Source organism: Carassius carassius, chromosome 38 (assembly GCF_963082965.1).
Source record: "Carassius carassius chromosome 38, fCarCar2.1, whole genome shotgun sequence".
NCBI lineage: Eukaryota > Metazoa > Chordata > Actinopteri > Cypriniformes > Cyprinidae > Carassius > Carassius carassius.
In genome coordinates, this window is record NC_081792.1 from 1,930,644 (window position 1) to 1,952,992 (window position 22,349).

At 43.0% G+C, this 22,349-nt stretch overlaps 3 protein-coding genes across 10 annotated transcripts in view; 2 read left to right on the top strand and 1 right to left on the bottom strand.

The window, feature by feature from the left end:
- The window catches only part of LOC132119151 (synapsin-2-like), a 511,637-nt gene that overhangs the window by 144,965 nt on the left and 344,323 nt on the right, over positions 1–22,349 (top strand). The window lies entirely within an intron of this gene.
- LOC132119156 (metalloproteinase inhibitor 3-like) overlaps positions 1–22,349 on the bottom strand; it is a 386,564-nt gene that overhangs the window by 96,536 nt on the left and 267,679 nt on the right. The gene's annotated exons all lie outside the window — the stretch shown is intronic.
- Positions 1–22,349, top strand: part of LOC132119150 (plasma membrane calcium-transporting ATPase 2) — a 111,334-nt gene that overhangs the window by 40,073 nt on the left and 48,912 nt on the right. For all 8 annotated transcript variants that reach the window (XM_059528907.1, XM_059528899.1, XM_059528902.1 and 5 more), the window contains exons 3-4: positions 10,740–10,937; positions 17,071–17,328. In XM_059528907.1, coding sequence (XP_059384890.1) covers positions 10,740–10,937; positions 17,071–17,328 — 456 coding nt within the window. The remainder of the gene's footprint in view (positions 1–10,739; positions 10,938–17,070; positions 17,329–22,349) is intronic.

Consider the following 22,349-nt stretch of genomic DNA (forward strand, 5'->3'; position numbering starts at 1 on the left):
GACTGTTCAGCTGAGAAACAAGGTTGGTCATGGTTGAAAAAGCTCAGTCATCAGTTCATGCAAATTTAAAGAGTATTGAGCCAGAAAATTAATTTAGCATTGAACAATTATTTGATTAGAAATGGGCTGCAGTGGGTGATGCTTTCAGCCTGAAGGGCAGAATATCTTTCTATTTAGAGCATTTTAAGAAAGATCCTTGACCTGGTGGGAAAATAATCAACATACACCCACTTAAGTCTACACAATTATATTGTGCTGTCAGATTAATGCGTTCATCTGATGTACTGGATAAATCTTTGAGTGGTTGTTCTTTGAGCAAGTCTGCTTGTCTAGTCACAGCACTTTCTCTATATTTTATTAGTAAAGGATCTAGAGTTGTCACAAAATGTGACTCAGCAGTGAACTATAGGCTACTACACACCTCTGTAACACAGAGTTATCATCGATTCAGCAGAATGTCATGGAAACTAGTCCTGGACAAAACACTATTTTATCTCTGATGTCTTGCAGAGACCAAGAAACCCTAGGAAATATGAAGTGTGTGATGTGTCTTTCTGAAGCTCAAGTAGAAGCATTTATTAAGCAGCACATGTGAGTGGGAATGTGGAGATAGAAGTACAGTAGGAGAACACTCACTCGAGTGATAACGCAACTACCAGCAATGGCACAATTAATTTCATTGACAAAAGCCATCTTCCCACAGTTAGTCTTCAGTCAGTTATAAGTATAAGCCATTATAAGCACAGTCAGCATGGGAGTTAGAATGGGATAAAAAATAATTATGTCTCTGTTCTTATTTTTTCAGCTGAATTGATATTAGTGTCAGTCCATTTATCACTAATGACATGGGAATTCAGAGTGGGATGCAGCTTTCCATGCAAACTTTACACAGCGTACATACTGCACTCTGTACATATGAGCACTGTTATTCTGCCCATGTTTTCATTTATTCATTTAGAGTAAGCATTTTGGTATAGCAGACTGCTTGCCTATTCCTCCAAGCCTCATTTTGATTTATTTACAATTAAATATGACATTTAGCCATTCAGTCTCTGTAATGGTTAAGCATTTATTCAGTTCTTTTACTGTATTTCCACAAGGAGTGCACTGACGTACAGATGTGCATACATGCAGGTGTTCTTGTGTATTATCATCTGCATGTGCTGCAGTGCCCAGTCAATACCCACAGTGCTTTATGTGTAGGGTTTCCATGGTGATCTATTTTTATCCACAGTGAAAAAGCTAGCCATTAAAATATGTAATAATGTAGGCCCTCTTGCTGTCTTTCTCTTTTAAAAGGGTACTTTTTGAATATAATATCAAGTGCATGAGCATATGCAAATATCTCCAGTGAAAACGGATAAAGATTCCAGCACGGTTTGAGCTGCAGCTGTATAAATAGCTGTGAGTGAGCTTATGTTCACACAAAGTGCAAAAATCAATATTTCATCATTTTAAAGCACACTTACTCCCTGCTCTCCATCTATATTTGTACCAAATACATGGTGCTGCATGATAAGTGTGTATTTGTCCTGGTTTTACACCCTAATTAATATGATATTCAGTGGTCTCATAAGTCCCCAGAGCGAGTGGATTCACTCTTGTTCAGTGAGTAATGAGGTCAGCTTCACTCCTTCATTCTGCTCTTTATCTTAATGCTGATTCCATTGTGTCACAAACTCATATAAGAATGCAGTGTGCTTTAAAATGCACACTCTTTAGGTTTAGAGGCGAGAAACCGGTCGTAGATCATTGTAAAACTCATAATTTACTCATCTGTTGTTTCAAATATAAGTGTGATAAGCATACAGTGAGCAGTATGGACAAAAACCAACAGGCAGTCCAGATGTTCTCTCCATTTCTGTCTAGTGTACTGAAGTAAGATGTGCTTTGTGTGAGAAACATTTCATTTGTTATTTGGTGAACTTATTCCCCTCCCTCCTGAAAAAGATTCTTAAGCATACTTGAGCATTTTAAGCATTTATGGTAAACATACTTTTATTGCATTTCTATTGAAACTTGGATGTCATATATTTAATCATTTTAATTGCACATTTGTTTAAGTTCCAATTTAGTAAGAAACACTGTCAAGAAAGTGTCTCTCTTTAAGTGAGACTGTATTTAGTCAATATTATATTGTCTTCAAGTACAATTTTTTTTTACACTTCAATTTTTTAAGCACAATTTAGTGCACTTATTTTTCACAAGGGCTTTTCTGTTGCTTTGAAAGTTCTGTGATGTGCAGAATGTACAGTAGTATATATTGCTTGCAGCTGAACCGCAGTTCTATGCAACATATTTTAATGTTCTTTTTTCTTTTTCTTTTTTTCTGTCTTTAATGTTCACAGGCCTCTTTAGAGTCTAATAATAGCAGGCTCTGAAGTGCACAAGACACCTTTATGATTCCATATTTGTGTTGCACACGGAGTGATTTATTTTCTTTTCACTGTTGTGTTTATCACTTCAGCATGCTTGAGCCGTTTGCTGACACCTGCTAATGACTGTTTATGATTCGCTGTCTAAACCACATGAAACACTAACATATTTATATCTCCCCATGCTGTCTTCCTGTTCCTTGTAATAAAGCTTTAATAGCTTGATCACATGATGACAAGCTTGCTCACGTGCCCTGAGCTCAGGGTTTGCTGAAGTACATGCATGCCCAGTTCAGCGGCGATCACAGAAGATGTGCTACAGTAGCGTTCATGGTCTGCGCGTGATGATGAAAGGGACGCTGTACACACACACACACACACACACTCAATTAAGATGGAATGTAGAAGGAGTCTATTTTTAGCACACTGTGCTATTTGCAACCTGTGCTTTTTTCCCAGCGGCCACCTTCATCTCCTCGTGTCACACGCTGCTTCCTTCTCTTGATCTCTTGAAGTTCTCCATCTCTGGGCCGTTCTTGTTTCATGTTCCCACGGAAGTAGCCACCATCTTATTATTCCCTGCTTTAGCTTTTGGTGTCAGCCCTTGTCAGCTGAAGAATGTGTTTCCTCTAACCGCAGGAGCTGCTGGCATCAAAAGCTATGCAGAATATCTCAAGGTCAAATATAATACAGAATATGAAGAAATGTTGTTGTATTTACAGTATGTACAGAAACGCTGCTGATATTTTGCAGTATGATGCCCAGTAAGATTTTTAAGAAAGAAGTTCACATTAAATTGATTAAAAGTGACAGTAAAGACATTTATAATGTAACAAAAGATTTAATTTCAAATTAAATTTGTTTTTTTATGTTTTTTTTTTACTTTCTATTCATTAAAGAATCCTGAAAAAAGTATCATGGCTTACACATAAATATTGGACATTGATAATAATCAGAAATGTTTATTGATCAGCAAATCAGCATGTAAGAATGATTTCTGAAGTCATGTGACACTGAACCTTTGATTGGTGGAATTTATTTTTGAATAGTATGTCCTCCTTCTCATATTAGTTGGGCATTGTTAAGTACTTCCCTTCTGTTAATCAGTTTGTATACACATATGATTAAAATTTAATTACCAGTTGTTGTTGTTTTTTCACATTTTTATTGGCACAATATAAACATAACAAGAAATATGCTTATGTTATTCAGCATGAATTGTAGCTAACTAGTTCTTTGAACAGGAAGCTTTATCATAATCTAGCTATTTCATTAGCTTGTAGCTTAGCAAACATCATTTTCAGGACACTGATAGTTGTGTTGGTGTTCACTGATATGGCTGATCTGCAGAAGACGAGCCGTAATGGCTGAACAGTGCTGGTGGAGACACAAGCGGTCACAGCTGCTGGTGAATGTGGGCCAGACTTCTGTCTCAGACTCAGCACAGCCCAGCGTGTTCCACAACCCAGCTGAACAACACACGCTAACCCTGCTCATCAAGGACCCTGGAGAACAAACCAAACACACTCCAAGAGTGTGGAGACTCAAACATACTATGAAGGAAATGAAGTTGTTGAATTCCCAATGATCACCATGCCTAGTATCCCTAGTTTTTGAGATGGTTCAAATTTTTTTTATGTTTTTGTAAGAAATCTTATCATCTTCTGATCCTCACGGCTGCATTTATTAGCAAAAATACAGTAAAAAAACAAATATTTGTATTATTATCATTACTATTATTTTACTATTGAAAATAACTGTTTTCAATGTTAATATATTTTAACGTCACTTATTTACATTTTTACTTAATATATGTAGGATATCAAACATTATAGATATTATGAGCCGATTTTAGAACACATTGTTTTCACTTGTCACACGTCTCCTAGCAACAAGGAGCACGTTTCTGCATGAGTTTGTTGCAATCAGAACAACTTTAAAATCTGATAGTGTGTGTCGTTTAGTGTGTGATGGCCAGTCTTTCCTATGTGAATATTTACAAAAGTCAGTAAGTGCATCATGCCAAGTGTTTTAAAATCCCTTCAAGTTGTGTGGTGTAATGCATCATGTCAAAGTTAGAAGAACGGAAACCAGTTTAATTCTACAGGACTTTCTTCATATCAGTTGAGCAGCTGTTCAGGCAGCTCACTGACTAGTGTGTTCTGCAGGCCTGTATCTCTGTGGCTGCAGTACTGCTCTGAGCGTTACTGCAGAAGGGCTTTATGTAAGCGTGTAGATCAGCCTGCGCTGTGAGTCAGCAGGGTAATTGGAGAATGGGTGACATGAGGGCCTAATCTTACTGAGAGCTGGATTGCTCATTTTCCATTCGTGGGCACGGGATGTAAAGCCTTTTTCTACTGTGGTGAAGAGAGACATTCCATTGCTGAACTGAAGCTGGGGACTGAGATGCGCACGGAGCAGGAGAGTAGAGCCATGCGTTAGCATTCTTGCTCATCTCAATGGCAGCTGGTCAGGTGCCGCAGGAGCGTCTGGAAATACACGCTTCATGCTGCTGGGATTGTGTTAATCAGCACTCAGTTCCACACAAAATAATCGTACTTTGGACAAATAATAATAATTTAAAAAAACTTATTATAATTATTTATAATTTATTATATATATATATAGTTCAAACCTTTTTATTTGTATTTAAATTTGATTTAATATGAATAAAAAGAAAGAGCTACTTCTCTCTGTTTATGTCTGTGAAGAATCACAAAGGTACCGGGTTACTCCGCCGCGGTTCCCCCGAAGCAATGTAAAATAGTCCGAATATAAACACTTATTATAGATGTACCCTAGTGATTCAGGACAGGCTAAAACACGGTTTGGAAAATGAATTCATGGGTTACTCGCTTATTATATACCTTTTGTAAATTTTGAACACAAAAAAGTTACGGACCGCAGCTCTGATTGGTTGTTTCTTACTGGGAGCGGTGAATTTCTGCAAATGGCAATAGGACCACTGGGAAGGAGCCAGAGGAGCTTGATTTTTACACAGATTATCTGTCGCATATTCTACTGTCAGGACATAATGACAGGTTTCACAAATATGTAAAAAATACATTTTTACAAAAGTTACCTACTGCAGCTGTAATATATTTTAGTTCCCTTTCAGTCGGTCACGTTCGACGTTACGAATGGGATCTCGCCCAAGAGCCCAATCACCTTCGAGTGGTACAAAACGAGCCAATGGTACACAAAGTACCTTGGTCTGCGGAATCTGCATCCCGAGCTCCGCCCCGCAGAGCGGGTATATAAGGAGCAACGCGAGCAACTCGCATTCAAGCTTTCGCTTCGGGGCCGAGCACATCGCTTGCTGCTTTCACCGGAGTGCTGCAAGAGTCACTGGTGTTGGTGTGACGGCGCGATTCAGCGGTTCGTCTGGGTTTCCTGCGACAGCTCCCGCGTTCCCCTGAGCGCTTCAACACCGCTAAAAGAGCAATTTCTCTCACAAAAGAGATACGGGCCGATTTGCGTCTTTTTAAAGATGTCATTTCGCCCGTGTGTTTCTGGGTGCGGTCGATATATCGCTCCTCGTGACGGTCACGATCGCTGTGTCACGTGTTTGGGCTTCCAGCACGCTGAGACTGCGTTCGTGGATGGCTCATGTTCTCATTGCGGGGACATGACCATCTCGGCGTTGAGATCGAGACTCGATTACCTTAAAAGGTATAGAGTCCCCTCTGCCACACCCCGTTCTAGCTCTTCTTCTCGTAAGAGGGCTACTTCGGCTGGTGGCCAGGGTGATCTGAGGGTTACTGTGTGGGCTTCCCCGACGAGCGAACCTCCTCGGGCCACACCCCCCTCACATACGCCGCAGCCGGTCGAGTTTCCGGATGAGTTTGCTGGACCCTCTCAGGCTCCTGACATCTCATTCGGGGCTCGCGAAGAGGACCGTATGTCGATCGCCGCATCACAAGGCGGGCTTGAGTCCTCGGGAGATGAGGATTCGGCTGCGTTGCCTCCTTCGGGAGTGCCAGCGTTGTCCGAGTCCGATCCCGAGCTGACGGCCGTGCTTTCCCGGGCAGCGGAGAGCATCGGGCTTGAGTGGAACCCTCCACCCTGTCCTGAGCGCTCGAGGCTGGATGATTGGTTCCTGGGGGCTGCTCATGCGGATCGCCAGCACCCCCCTCTGGTTCCTTTCTTCCCGGAAGTGCACCAGGAGGTAACCAGTTCATGGAAGGCACCTTTAACTGCCCGAAACCGTTCTGGTACTTCCTCCGCCTTCACTGCCCTCGATGGCGGGGCGGCCAAGGGGTATGCTGGGATTCCCCCGGTGGAGCGTTCTGTTGCGATGCAACTGTGTCCACAGAGCGCCTCCGCTTGGCGTGGTGGTCCCAAGCTGCCCTCCAAGGCCTGTAAGTTCTCATCCACGCTTGTGGCCAAGGCTTACAGAGCTGCGGGCCAGGCCGCTTCTGCCCTGCATGCCATGGCCTCACTTCAGGTCTATCAGGCCAAGCTGCTCCAGCAGCTGCACGAGGGCAGTGCTGACCCAGGGGTTTTGCAGGAGGCGCGCACTGCTACCGACCTCGCTCTCCGGGCGACGAAAGTCACTGCACGCTCCTTGGGTCAGGTGATGTCCACTTTGGTGGTCCAGGAGCGCCACCTATGGCTGAACCTGGCAGACATGAGGGAGCCTGACCGGCTCAGCTCCTCAACTCCCCGGTCTCCCAGGATGGCCTCTTCGGTGACGCGGTAGAGAGCTTTGCCCAGCAGTTCTCTGCCGCCCAGAAGCAGTCCGAGGCCATCAAGCACATCCTGCCCAGGTGGCCCTCTGCTGCCTCCACCCTGCCGCCGGCGCAGCCGCCTCAGCCTGCTCGTCACCGAGGGCGCCCCCCTGCGGCCTCCTCCACTCCTGCTTGGCCACAGCAGCAGCTTTCACCCCGGCCGCAGCGAGGAGATGGCCGCAGAAGGGCGGCGCAACCGTCTCTGCCCCTAAGCCTGCCAAACGCCAGGCCAAGCAGCGTTCCTGAGACGGGCGACCCGGAGTTGGAGACGTCAGCTCGTCAGGAGATGGTAGCAGGACCACTCCTTCCCCAGGAGGAGGGCCGGGGGAGAATCCTTTGTTCTCGTTTTTTTTTTTTGTTCCGCCACTGGCCCTGCAGACGGTGGTACCCAAACCTTCACTAAAAGAGCTGTTTCCTCTACCTCCGGGTCCCAAGAGGCCAAGAACGACAGTTGGCGACGTGCTTCCTCGCCGCTTTCGTTCCCCTCTCCCCTTGCCAGTTTCCAGGCAAAGCCAGCCCGAGAACGCTCCGCCTTCTCATGCCCTATTTGCTACTTTGAGTCAGATGAGTGCCCGCACTCCGCCCCCGCTAAGGGACGCTATGCCTCCCATGCCGGGGCTGTCTGCTCCACCACGCTGCCCCACTGTGGGTACGCCTGTAGTCCCCTTGACCCCGCTGGTTCGGTTCCTGGGAGCCTGGCTAGAGCTCCCCAGGCCTTCCCGCTGGCTCATCCGGACGCTCAGGCTCGGCTACGCGATTCAGTTCGCCCGGCGTCCCCACAGGTTTCGGGGTGTCCACGCAACGATGGTGGGCAAAGATGCCCCTGTCATGCGCGCGGAGGTCGCGACCCTGCTGGCAAAGGGCGCGATAGAACCGGTCCCTCCAGCCGACATGAAGTCCGGCTTTTACAGCCCTTACTTCATAGTACCCAAGAAGACAGGTGGGTTACGGCCAATCCTGGACTTGCGTGCCTTGAACCGAGCTCTGCACAGACTCCCGTTCAAGATGCTAACGCCCAAGCGCATTTTCGAATGCATTCTTCTGATGGATTGGTTTGCAGCGATCAACCTGAAGGACGCCTACTTTCATGTCTCCATTCTTCCTCGACACAGACCGTGTCTTCGGTTTGCTTCGAGGGGCAGGCATATCAGTACAAGGTTCTCCCATTCGGATTGGCCCTGTCTCCCCGCGTCTTTACGAAGGTCGCGGAGAGAGCCCTGGCTCCTCTCAGGGAACAAGGTGTCCGTATCCTCAACTACCTCAATGACTGGCTGATCCTAGCTCACTCTCGAGAGCAGTTGTGCGAGCACAGGGATCTGGTGCTCAGACACCTCGCCCGACTGGGTCTTCAGGTCAACTGGGAAAAGAGCAAACTCTCCCCTGTGCACAGGATCTCTTTTCTCGGTATGGAAATAGACTCAGTCGCCATGTTCGTGCAGCTTACGAACGAGCGCGCGCAGTCACTGCTTAATTGCCTGAAACAAATCGAGGGCAAGAGAGCGGTTCCACTGAAATTGTTTCAGAGGCTCCTGGGAAATATGGCGTCCGCAGTGGCAGTCATACCGCTTGGGTTACTCCATATGAGACCGCTTCAGCACTGGCTTCACGACCGAGTCCCGAGATGGGCATGGCAACAGGGCATGCTCCGAGTGACCATCACTCCGGCCTGCCGCCACAACACCCCCCCATGGTTGGACCCCTCATTTCTACGGGCCGGCGTACCCCTAGAACCAGTGTCCAGACATGTTGTTGTATCAACAGATGCCTCTACCACGGGCTGGGGTGCCATGTGCAACGGGCATGCTGCGTCAGGCTCCTGGACAGGACCCCGACTTCAGTGGCATGTCAATTGCCTCGAGTTGCTAGCAGTACGTCTTGCTCTGCACCGCTTCAGGGCCCAGCTGAAGGACAAGCACGTTCTGGTCCGTACGGACAACACTGCAACCATAGCGTACATCAACCGTCAGGGTGGTCTACGCTCCCGCCGCATGTCGCAACTCGCTCGCCATCTCCTCCTGTGGAGTCACAAGCATCTGAGGTCGCTTCGTGCCATTCACATTCCGGGCAGGCTCAATCGTGCAGCCGACGAGCTCTCACGGCAGCAGTCTCGCCCCGGGGACTGGAGACTCCACCCCCAGTCGGTTCAGCTGATTTGGGAACACTTCGGAGACGCTCAGGTAGACCTGTTTGCCTCTCCAGAAAATTCCCACTGCCAGTTGTTTTACTCCCTGACCGAGGGCACCCTCGGCATGGACGCCCTGGCACACAGCTGGCCGCTGGGCCTGCGCAAGTATGCGTTTCCCCCAGTGAGCCTTCTTGCACAGACATTGTGCAAGATCAGGGAGGACGAGGAGCAGGTCCTCATGGTTGCGCCTTTTTGGACCGGCCGGACCTGGATCCCCCAACTTGTACTCCTCGCGACAGCCCCTCCCTGGCCAATTCCTCTGAGGAAGGACCTTCTTTCTCAGAGACGGGGCACCCTCTGGCACCCACGTCCCGATCTATGGAACCTACATGTGTGGGTTCTGGACGGGTCACGGAAGGTTTAGGTACCTTGCCACCTCAGGTGGTAGCTACCATCACTTCAGCTAGAGCCATGTCCACCAGACATGCCTATGCTTTGAAGTGGAACCTCTTCGTCACTTGGTGTTCTTCACGGTGTGAGCTATAGGCCCTCACTCGTGCTGGCCTCACGACAGGGTGCTATCACTCACACGGGTCGCTGGAAGACAGCCATGTGGCGTTTTGTAAGGGACCCCATTCGTAACGTCGAACGTGACCGACTGAAAGGGAACGTCTGGTTACGTATGTAACCCTCGTTCCCTGAAGGAGGGAACGGAGACGTTACGTCCCCTTGCCACATCGCTGTTCCGCTGAACGGCCGGATCACTGGCTCGGCTCCTCAGCGAAGACTTGAATGCGAGTTGCTCGCGTTGCTCCTTATATACCCGCTCTGCGGGGCGGAGCTCGCAATGCAGATTCCGCAGACCAAGGTACTTTGTGTACCATTGGCTCGTTTTGTACAACTCGAAGGTGATTGGGCTCTCGGGCAAGATCCCATTCGTAACGTCTCCGTTCCCTCCTTCAGGGAACGAGGGTTACATACGTAACCAGACGTTCAGTATAATCATTTTAAAGGCTTTTTTGTTAGTCAGTATTTAATTCATTCTATTTATTTTCTATTTTTTATTTTCTATTTATTTAAAATGTAGTAAAACAATTAAATAAACCAAGATTTTAAATTTGACCACTATAAAATGCACTTTAGATAAATGACAGTCATCTTACTTTTTTTGAGCCAATTATATTATATTATATTATATTATATTATATTATATTATATTATATTATATTATATTATATTAAGTAACTGCATTTTGCCATCAGAATGGTGTAGTTACAGTGTTGGCCAGCAGCAGCAACAGCCCAAATCTGACTGACTGCCTGAGCCAACAGTAAAAATGCCCAGTTTCCATGGTTACAAGTGACCCTTTGACCACATTCCCTCAGAAAACCATGAATGCATTAAACTGACTGTATGTGAAGTCACTCTTCTATGATACAATCCCTCATGTTGCTCGTGTTGTGTTTTCTGCTATTTTGTAAGGTTTGTCTTTGTTGTTTTTCCCCACAGGTTTGGATGGAGATGCCACAGATCTAGATAAAAGAAAAGAAGTCTTCGGGCAAAACCTTATACCTCCAAAGAAGCCAAAAACTTTTTTACAGTTAGTGTGGGAAGCACTACAAGATGTGACCCTCATTATCCTGGAGATTGCAGCACTGATCTCTCTGGGACTGTCCTTTTATCAGCCTCCTGGAGAGGGCAGCGAGTGTGAGTATCTGTCTGTCATTACACCCTTCTCTTCAGGTTTGATGAGGTGGCTTTCAGCTTTATGTGCCTGACTTCCCTTTGAAGTGAGCTGTTATTTCCTGTTTTACAATGAATGATTTGCAAAAATAGTTTTTTTGCACTTCTTCTTAAATTATAAATGTAATCAAGGGTTTTGGCTCCTAGCAGGGCTGCAGTTCTTGCTCCTCTACAAAGCCTTCACTTTTTAGGCTCCCCACAATCCAGTCCTCCCTCATCAGTAAAAAAGGAAGTTCACCCATGTCATTCTAAACCTGTATGACTTTATTTGTTCTGTTCAACACAAAAGGAGATGTGTTGAAAAATGTGATTTTCATTGTTTCGGCATTTCAATGTATAAACATCCTTTGACATATCTTATTTCAAATCAAAACAAAGTCATACAGCTTTAAACCAACATGAGGTTGAGTAATTCTGACAGAATTTGTATGTGGGTTGGGTGAACTTTAATGTTAAGGTTAGTTAATATTAACCAATAGTTCAACAGCTGTTTTAAGTTGCTTTTGTCCTGTAGGTGATGCAGCCTTTCTAAAGTTATGCCAATAAGTAATCCTTTAGTAATACTAATGCTTTGAAGGTAATTTGTGTGGGTTTTTAAATGTTTCCACAAAATCTGGCGCTCATTGAATCTTATTCATTTGACTGACATGCAGAGCGATCAGCCACAGTTAGTTTAGCTTTGATATGCTGTTTACAGACAGATACACACACACACACACACACACACACACAAAAAAGAAAATGAAACCATCTAATTTAACTGAATCCACCTAAATAATTAGATTTTTACCAACAAAACTCATTTTATATATTAAATCAGGTAGAAGTATCTCTTTAATATAACAGTAGCAAGTTACCACTGTTTACAGTTTACTATTTTAGGTCACTGTGTGTTTATATTATATAAGTTATCCAGGTGCATTTAAAAAACAATAATAATAATAATAATATCATGGAAAAGTTCTTAATTTTTGTAATTTAATTCAAAAAAGCGAATTTTATATTCTAGATTCGTTGAACACAAACTGAAATATTTCAAATATTTTAGACCGTTGGCTAAATGTCTGATGCATATGGGACATAAAAGTGGAAGCACTTAAGGAGTGCTGGTCATCATCGGATTGGTTGAATTCTGCTGGATTTCTGCAAGATGTGTGTGTCGCGTTCTTTACCGTTCTGCCTGAAAACAAAGATACTGTGCCGCCAAAACCCCTCACGAAAGAAGAAAGCCACTGTGTTTACAACTGTGACGACAAGCGCCTATCAGGTTCAACTAAACGCTGGATTTTCAAAAGTATGTGGAATTTTTAGTTTGCGGCATAGAATCTTTAAAATATGTCAGAGCGTTTTACACACCAGTCTGTTATTGTGGCGACATTTCCACGCCCTGAGACGTGATGCTGAACGAAAAGAACTGTGATTGGTTGTTTGACACGTCGGGCAAACAGGCTCATGGGCAGGCCTTGGCCAATATAATCTGCCATAGACTCCAGATCTTCAGTCTGAAGGTCTGACTATGCAAGACTAGTAAGGACCTAGTTTGTCCAATAAGTATCAAAATGGAGTGCTAATTTGTTGTGTTTCATGTAATATTGAATCTTGCAAGCTGAAGTAATGATCAAAAACGCTATGAAATTATCTTTCCTCTCATATACAGTAGCGCCAGAATGGACCATTTATTCTAGTCAGTTGGTTTGTTTGGACAGGTCATTTGAACAAAGTTTGCATTTTAGGTCTTCTTTATTTATAAGAAAATGTATTGAAAATATGCTTATGTTTTGGACTAGTTCAAGAACCAGGAAAGTTGTACTTAAAATAAATTATATTTAGTGTGTTCTATGTTTATAATGAAATGGTTCTCTTAAAAAATTATGTAGTTAACTACATTCTGAAGCTTAATTACTTTTTAAGTAACTTGTTTCCCTCACATGGTTCCTCATAAACATTAACATGCAATTTATACTTTAATATGCTTGATACATTCAATGATACAATGATACACTTGATACAAAGGTTGTTCAATGATTACTAACAGTCCAGTGCTAGAGAAAAGACTCAGAAAAGGCAGATGATGCATCCACACAAACATGAGCTCCAACCTTTAATTGACTCTGAGGTTTGTGACAGTTCTTCTGGTTTTAATGTAGAACGGTGCTCTCTGAGTCTCTTAAGGAAGATAAAATGTGTTGCTGCTACATGTGTCCAGACATCGCTGTCGTTCAGATTGAATTATGCCCACACAGATCTTCAACCTGCAGCTTCCACATGTAAGATAAGCACAGATCAGATCAGTACAGGCAAAATCAGACTTTCTAGCTCAAGTGTGAGGGGAGGAGAAGAGACAGCAGCACATTACATTTCAACAAGGAATTGTATCACACAATAGTAAAACTACATTATATGAACTATATTTACTGACACCATTTATGACCATTTTTTTTTCCTAACAAGACAATGTTTTTTTTTTACACTTTTCTCCTTATTGTAAAATAATAATTACAACAAGGATCTTACAGCCGGAATAAACTGGTGTTTGAAAAGCACACACTTTTCAAAATGACTTTTCCACACACTTGTCCAAATAATAATCTGTGGTGATCATCATTATACCACCAAATCTGCTGTAGAAGGAGGTCAAAAAGGTGCATTTGTGTAACTTGGTCAGATTTCCGATAAAATAAGTGCTAATTGAGCTCATAGCTCAAACACAATTGATGAGCATGTGGTGAAGCCTGAGGAGCGTGAAGCAGCGCTGGCTGTTATCTAAGGGCCACTCAGCACCGCGGACAGCTCCACACTCACACACACTGTGAAGCGCTTTGCTGCTAAATCTAGGAGAGATATGCACAGCAATGTCCCTGCACTGCCATCAGGAGACTCCTACTGCAGAGGCTAGAAATAGACCTATGAAACCCAGGCATACTGGAGTTTAGCATATTCATTAGTGGGCGGGAGAAGATTTAAAGGGACAGTTCACGAATAAATTTAAATCAAACTTTTAATAATTACATTCCATCTTGCCATTTCAAAACCTTTTTTTTTTTTTTAATCAAGATATTTGTGGATTTAAATTGACATAACCGGCTACCTTTTATGGATGGTAGTTATTAACGAAATTTAGTTCATTTACATTCAAGCTAGTTAGGTGGGGAATTTATCTATGGGCAATGTATAAATAAAGAACTATAGACCTGTACATAAATTGCTATGTAATCTAATTGATTAAATGCGCAAACTAATTAAATGGCTCGGTTGTCCATATGCAGTCAGTAAATACTGACTTAGTATGCTAACAACAACAGTTATTTAATAAAGAACACATTTCAACTTATCCAGAGTTGAACTGATAATCAATCATGTCACAAAACTCTCTTCTCTCGACTACAGAATGGACAGTTCATTCTAGTGAACCACCCTTGCCTTTTTTATTATTATTATTATTAATATATATATATATATATATATATATTTTTTTTTTTTTTTTTTTTTTTTTTTTTAATGAACAGATTAAAAATGATTTATAGAGTTAGATTATTTTCCCTGTCATTTTCTGTCATCTTTATTTATAGCAGATGATTCAGTGAAATGCTGTTGATGTTTTGGACTAGTTCATGTACCGGGAAAGTTCTACTTAAATTATGCATTATATTACAGTGTTTTGAAATTGTTCCCTTAAGAAGATTAATGTAGTTAATTAACAGTAGCTTTTCTGTAGCTTAATTACATTCTAAGTAGCTTGTAGCTTTACTCACACATTCAGGGCTTGACATTAACACCCGCCAACCCGGTAAATGCGGGTGGATTTTGCACATGGCGGATAACACAGTGACTCCAACTAGCCACTTTGGCAGGTTGAATAATTGTAGTGATTTTAAAAGGCATCTGAAATAAGACATATTGCAGTGGACATCACGATACTACACTCCCATGAGTATTACATGCACACTAGTGATGTGCGGGTCGGGGTTTTTTCCAACCCGCAGGTCCTGCTTTTATCAAATTATTTGGCCCGCCCCCGGCCCACCCCGCAAATAAAGTACAATTTCCTTACCCGCCCCAACCCGACCCGCAGATTATGAGGTGGCCTATTATAATTCAACTATCAAACTGTCCAGCTATTTCACTTCAGCACCGGATTTCACACACGCACGCACATGTGGATTAGAGCCTGTAGCCGGTCTGTAGAAGTCTGTAGAAGTCTCCATCCACAAACAGATGTACATCGTCTGCAGATATAAGGTATTTCATTGCACTTTAACATGTAATCTAAATGGCCTATATATGTGCAATATTTTAACCGAACCCACACTAATTGAGTTTAATGCCACAGTTATGTTAGAAAGCATGTCATTCTTGTTTCTGAGGCGGTGCGTCGTGCTGGTCATGAGGCGCGCGGTCCGGAACGCTGTATGACTGATGCAACAGTTCTATTCAACTTTACTCCAATTATATGAACTTGCCTGTTTTGAATACTTTATATTTAACGTGTTTGTTTATGTCCAATATTAGTGTTAAACTATATGAACTATCTGTTTTAAATACAGTATTTTTATATTTAACGTTAGTTTATCAGTATGTTTGAAAGTATTTGTTTCGATTATTGGTGACTCCATAGGATCTCTCTCAAGCACCTTTGAGGTTTAAAACACCAAATAGTTCTGCTATGACAACAAAGAGTCTCTCTCTTGCTCCACCCATGCACGATAATATCGTGTATCGTCGATCTGATCTGATTTGAAAAATTACGATATCGCCCAACACTACAACATATATGGATTTTTTTTTTTTCATGACCAGTCCCAACCCGCCCCGCAAATAAAGTGACAACTTCTTTACCCGCGGAACCCGCGCATCCCTAATGCACACAGTGTTGCCTTGCGCTTGCACGCTAGTGACAGAAACGAAGAGACAGCTAGCTGCCCTGCTGGAGTTACGTCGTTGGACGCCGGTGGAGCTATGTGGCGACATAAAAGGTGTAACAAAACCCGGTGAGAAGACAACACACAAGAGAAAACCTGACGATGAAACCAAAAAGGAAGAAGAGACAAAGGAAAACAACAATTTTTTGACGAGCCTATGGACACAGCTTAACATGAGCTCCACCGTATTCCTGAATCGGATGGTATTTTGTGTGTCCTGGTGTATTCAGCAGTGGCTGTGTCATTGTGACAGTGGACAGTGTGTCCATTTGACCTTTATTTGATGCAAATAAAGAGCTTTCCAGCAATCAGAGTGTTCCTGTGCTTACAGTCTGCTGCTGTATCCTCCACATCTAGAGCAGGACTGACCTCTGTAGACAAACTCCCAGTGGAGTTACTGTAACTCTCACACTAATCACTCCAGCAGGAAATAATAGGACACAACCAAAATGTGTGCAAATGATAATACAGATAGAGTTTTACCACTAGATGCATTTCTGTCAGGTTTGTAGTTATTTAGCCATGAAAATGTTACACAGTTCATATGCTGTATGAGATTTGTCGGAATCTTTGCCAGTGTGTATCTAACATCATTCTGCTATTATATAAAATACTCTCAATGCATTTGCAGTAATCACAATTATGAATCATTGTGTTTGTGCAATATTCTGCAAGAGTGTGATTCAATCCAAATGAAAATACTTTAATGAATATGAAAAAGTGGCTTCTAAGTTTCAGTTTAACTAAATTAAATATCATTAACAATTATATCTACTTCCCGTGTCCCCATAAACCGAATGGTTTAAGCCAAAAATATCAAGCTTGTATATATATATATATATGTCTGTACCTGTTTGCAATCTTGTTTCAGATCTGTACATGAATTTTGTTTAGAAATGGTTCCAGTATCCTGTAGCTTTCCATGTCATATACAGTGCAAAGATAAGCTGAGACGTGACATGAGGAGCGATACTGTAATGTGGTTTTGCAGAAATATCAGCACAAACACATTTTAACAATTATTCTGGTTTGGAAATTATTAACTTTTACTTTGTTGATTTTAATAGAGTACCAGAATCGTATGCCTTTCTTCTGACTCCTGTTTTTGGTGGTTAGTAGGATTTGTAAAATGTGTGTTTCCACCAGTATGTTTAAATCTGGTCTTTCTCTTTCTGCAGCCTGTGGGACGGCGAATGCGGGTGCGGAGGACGAAGGGGAAGCAGAGGCTGGTTGGATTGAGGGGGCTGCTATCTTACTTTCAGTGGTCTGTGTTGTTCTGGTCACAGCCTTCAATGACTGGAGCAAAGAGAAACAGTTCAGGGGTTTACAAAGCCGCATCGAACAGGAACAGAGATTCCAGGTGGTGCGTGGAGGGCAGGTCATCCAACTTCCTGTGTCAGATATTGTCACTGGTGATATTGCACAAGTCAAGTATGGTATGTGTCCGCATTTATTTATTTTAAATGTATCTTCCTTGTATTTATAATTGTATGGCACAGGCTTTACATGCAGACCGCAAGCAGTCACATAGCACAACATGGCACAAGCTGATTGGCCTCTACTGATTCTGCAGCCAGTGACATTGCTGGCTCAACATTAAAATATTTTGGTTTATTATAGGCAATAAGGCCCTGTTTACACCTGGTATTAAGATGTGTCTTGGTCGATCAGATCATAAGCAGACGAGGGAAACCTTTTTAAATTTGCTGTTTTAATCCATCTCTTTTGTCCACGTTTGACCATTTTCCTGATTTCTTTGAGGGGAGAGTCTATGGGTGGGTGCATGTGTTGGCTTTGTGGCCAAGTATGGTGACAATTACTCTGGATCTGTGCTCTGCATTTCTACCATCCAAGTGCAAACACACAGCAGTGAACACACAAACACAGACCCAGAGCAATGGGCAGTCATATGTTGCAGCACCCGGGGAGTAGTTGGGGGTTCGGTGACCTGCTAAATGGTCTCACCTTATTTATGTTATTGAAGGTGGAAGAGAGTGCTGTACATTCACTCCTCCCACCGACAATTCCTGCCGGACCTGGGACTCGAACCCGTAACCTTCGGGTAACAATTCTCTAACCATTAGGGCACGACTGCCCCATTTACGCACAAACTTGAAAGGAGACAAAGGAAAATTATATGGACAGTAGCAGCTTTCATTTCTGGATTTCTAGTCTGATACTTACAAAACTATGTGAACAGTGTGGATTTATGTTAGATTTACGACTGGTAAGAAAACATTGTACTTTAATTTTTTTTCACCTTCAAACCAAACTTCAGCCGGTCGAGTTTATATTGTATTCTGTCTGGCTAACATTCTTCAATAACATGTCTTGTTATGTTTAGGAAATTAGGTCAGTAGGCAAAGAGGAGGAGGCCTTTAGCAGCTGTTCAAATGCATTCAACCACATGAGTGTTTACACTAGGAAATAAATAATTTTCAACTACTGTACCTCGGGAAGTGGCTAAAAGTGGACAAACTCAAAATGTCTGAGTTTGTCCAAATGTTGTCCATATGTGATCGGATTGACAAAAATACATCAAGTGTAAACAGGGCCTGAGTTGGTCCTGCAAAACACTATCAGAGTTCCTCTGAAACCCTCCATCTCCCATAGCTCCGCCTGTCTAGATCTGCTACAGGATTTATGCAGGCCTATTCACACAGCACTAGTATGAATATATCAACAACCAACTGCATTAACATTGTCATATCTATTAATTAAAGTCATATCTATTATTAAAATGTTAAAACTTTCCCAAGTACTGTCATGACTGAAGTAACTGAAGTACAGTATATACATTGCAGTATATATACAGTGATTTTTTTTTAATTAAGAAAATTATATTCATTCTAAATTCCTATGCCTTTAATATTATACTGTGTCCCTTTAATTACTTTTTCAGTTGTGTTGAAGGGTTATTTTATTCATTATCTAGATTTTTAACTTCAATACAATACATTTATAATATGGGGGAACTGTACTTAACACTTCTGTAATAGACATAGTATTTAGGTATTTGTAAATATAACAAATGAATGTTTTTATTTATTTATTTATTTTTAGACAAAAGTAATAAATAAGATGATTGACATCAAGTATTTTTGAAAAGTTGATACTTTCTGTGGTATATATATATATATATAAAAAAATCATATAATTCATGCAGCTTTTATGAGCTCATATTAATTGAGAGACTACAGTACATGAAATATGTGTACTAAAATTAATGTCACACTACCGAACAATATAAAGTGATTTATTGAAGATATAAATGTAATGAAAAATGGTTAAAATATTCTAAGAAATATTTACCAGTTACAATATCTACAATATGCACATTATCCTTAAATCCTGATTTTAAGAAGTCCATGGACATGTTTCGTGTGTAAATCTATAATACGCATTAACATAGGTGAAATGTAGTTTTAAGAATGACATTTTTCAAGACTCACAATTGAAGGTTCATCCATATGTATTTAAGTAGTCCGTTATCAAGAGAGCTTTTACACATGACTGGACATCATTGCTGTGGGATGAAGCAAGACTGATCTGTGTCATTAATCACAGTTTGATTATGAGGGTTGAATAAGCTGATCAACACTCTGTAGTATAGAGATTTTATCAAACTGAAGGGCTGTGCTGGTTCTGCAGTGTTGGAGAGGTTCCGGTTGTTATTTTCGGATTTCCTGAAGAAGTGGGAAGCAGATAATGTATCTGCTGACAGTGACGGAGTGATGCTGTGGTTGAGAGTGCTTGGCAGGCTGGAAGAGGGGTTCCAACTCCTTGACTAGTACAGTGATGGTTAGCAGTCCCAGGCTTACCATTATTTTTGAATATGTGTGGGAGTTGATATGTTGCTTTGCAAAGATGTAAAATGAAAGCAAAATTATCTCTGAACAAAATTACTTTCTCTTGATAGATAAAACAACAGAAGGGCCAAATACTGAACCCTGGGGATCACCTACAATATAGAGTTGGCTTATTGAGCACAACATACTGCAGGCCTTGTCATTTTCATATAGACTTAGTTAGGGCTGTAAACTCAGAAAAACTGGAGAAAGATTCTGTCGTGAAATGCTTGACATATGCCATCTTGGAGGATCAACTTTGGAATTCTTTGGAGACAGCAATATGTCACAGTTATGGATTTCAGTTCTTACTGAGTGTCCTTATTTGGTCATGTTCCTTTTCTTGTTTAGTTAATTAATTATCCCCACACCTGTTTCTGTTTCCCACTGATTACGTTCTCAGTATTTAAAAAATACTGTGTGACAGAATAGCGGACCCTAAAGTGAGTAAGTTAGCGGCGTTTTTCTTTCTTTTTTTGTTTTGTTTTTCCCCTCTCCCGGTATGGCTTTACTATGCCTGGAGCAGTTGGACCGTTCGCTGGAGGACCACACCAAGGACTTTATTGATCTGACATGTCTTACCCACTTCCCAGACTGCTCGCTCTGTGTTTTTTATTACACTAGTCTGAGCAAGCAGTGTAAGGCACATCCCAAAATGGTCCCAAAGAGGATTTCACCGATTTCGTGGAGTGGGTGCTGGAGAATAAAGGATCACCGTTCATCGTCTGCCCCACTGAGGAGGATATCTCCAGCCCCACTTCTGAACCAGAGACCAGCCATTCATCATCCCGCGGCACAGAATTACTGCCTGAGCCCACTGCAGACGGAGAGTCTGAGCCCGCCACGACTGAGCCGATCGTTGCCATGGAACCTGAGCCTCCAGCATTGTCTGACCAAGTGCATGAGCAACGATAACAACATCGTCCGTTCCTAAGGGAGTTTTGGTGGAGATCGAGGGCTTGGAGGGAAGCCCCACCGACACTCCTGCCACTGAGGGTGAGCTGCAAGTGGTCACTGGACATTTTCCAGAGGGATTTAATAGATTTGTTTGAGGAGGCATTACCCAATTCTCCTGTGTCTCCGCTGGTTCTGCCCAGTCCTGATTCTCCTGTGCCTCTGCTGGTTCTTGCCCAGTCCCAGATCTCCTGCGTCTCCATTGGTTCCACCCAGTCCTGAATCTCCTGTGTCTCCATCGGTTCCGCCCAGCCCTGAATCTCCTGTGTCTCCATTGGTTCCGCCCAGCCCAAGTCGTTCTGTGTTCCCTCCCAGCCTCCCTCTCCCACCTCCTCTCAAACCAGCCAGTTCCTCAACCCTATCTCCGCTGGTCAGTCCCTCAGCTTACCCTCAGTCAGCGCCATCTGGGCGCTCTTATTCGTCTCGGGACTTCCAGTCTCCAGCTCCGCCTTGGCGTGAGGATCCCGTCTCCGCCTACAGCCTCCGAGCCCTGGACTCCACCTCGGTCCTCCAACCCATTGGCTCCATCTTGGCACTTATCTCGCTCATCTCCACCATGGCCCGTCATCCCACCAGCTCCACTGTGCTCCCTCGTCCCTCCGGCTCTGCCTTGGTCAGTCATCGACCATCCGCTGCCTCTAGACTCCAGTCCTCTGGCTTTGCCTCGTCACTCCATCCCTCAGTCTCTGTCAGGCTCCTCCTTCCCTCCAGCTCCACCTCCATCCTAAGTCGCTCCGGCTCCGCAGTGGTCTTCTGGAGCCCCACCTCCACCTTGGTTGCCTGTGCCTTCAGCGCTGCCCTGGCTCTATGTCTGCTCGGCTCCATCTTGGGCTCCTCATCCATTGGTGCAGTCTCTTACTCCACCATGGCTCCTCCCACCTTTGACTCCACCGTGGGTCACCATCCTGGCTAGCCTCTGGAGCTCCATCTGGCTCCTCCTGCTTCGGGCTCCTCCCTGGTTCCTCCCTCCATCCACTCGACCCTGGCACTATGGTCTATGCTCCCTCTCTATTGCCTGCCCCTTGCCTCCTGAACCCCTAACCTCCCTCTGCTGGACTATTTATGTCGGTGTGGGGACGCACTGTTCCGGGAGGTGGCAAACTGTCACAGTTATGGACTTCTGTTCTTTCTGAATTTCCTAATTTGCTCATGTTCCTTTTCTTGTTTAGTTAATTACTTAGCCCCACACCTGTTTCTGTTTACCACTGATTACTTTCCCAGTATTTAAAAATCTGTGTTCTCCATTATTGCTTTTTCTGCTATTGATGTTAGATCATATGCTTAATTTCGGAGTTGCTGAAGAAAGACAAGTGTACTTGTTATAGGTATAGGCTTTGAATGTCATGTACATGATCTCCCTAAACTAACCCTGACACTAATAGGCAAAATACATTTACAGTTTGATAAAAAACTTTAAGACATTTGATTCCTCAGGGTTCTTTAGTCCTGTTGTTCAGTGTCAGCTGTTAACATAAAGCTGTTTAGCCTGTTAACAGCTGCTTAAATGTCCCACAGTTCATCACTGTGCCAATATAAATAGGAGATCATTTAAAGACATTGTTGTGACTGACAAGTAAATCACTGAATATAAAACAAGTGGCTTTAAAAATCTATATATTATTAGTTTTGTCATTTATATCAACATTAGTCTGTAA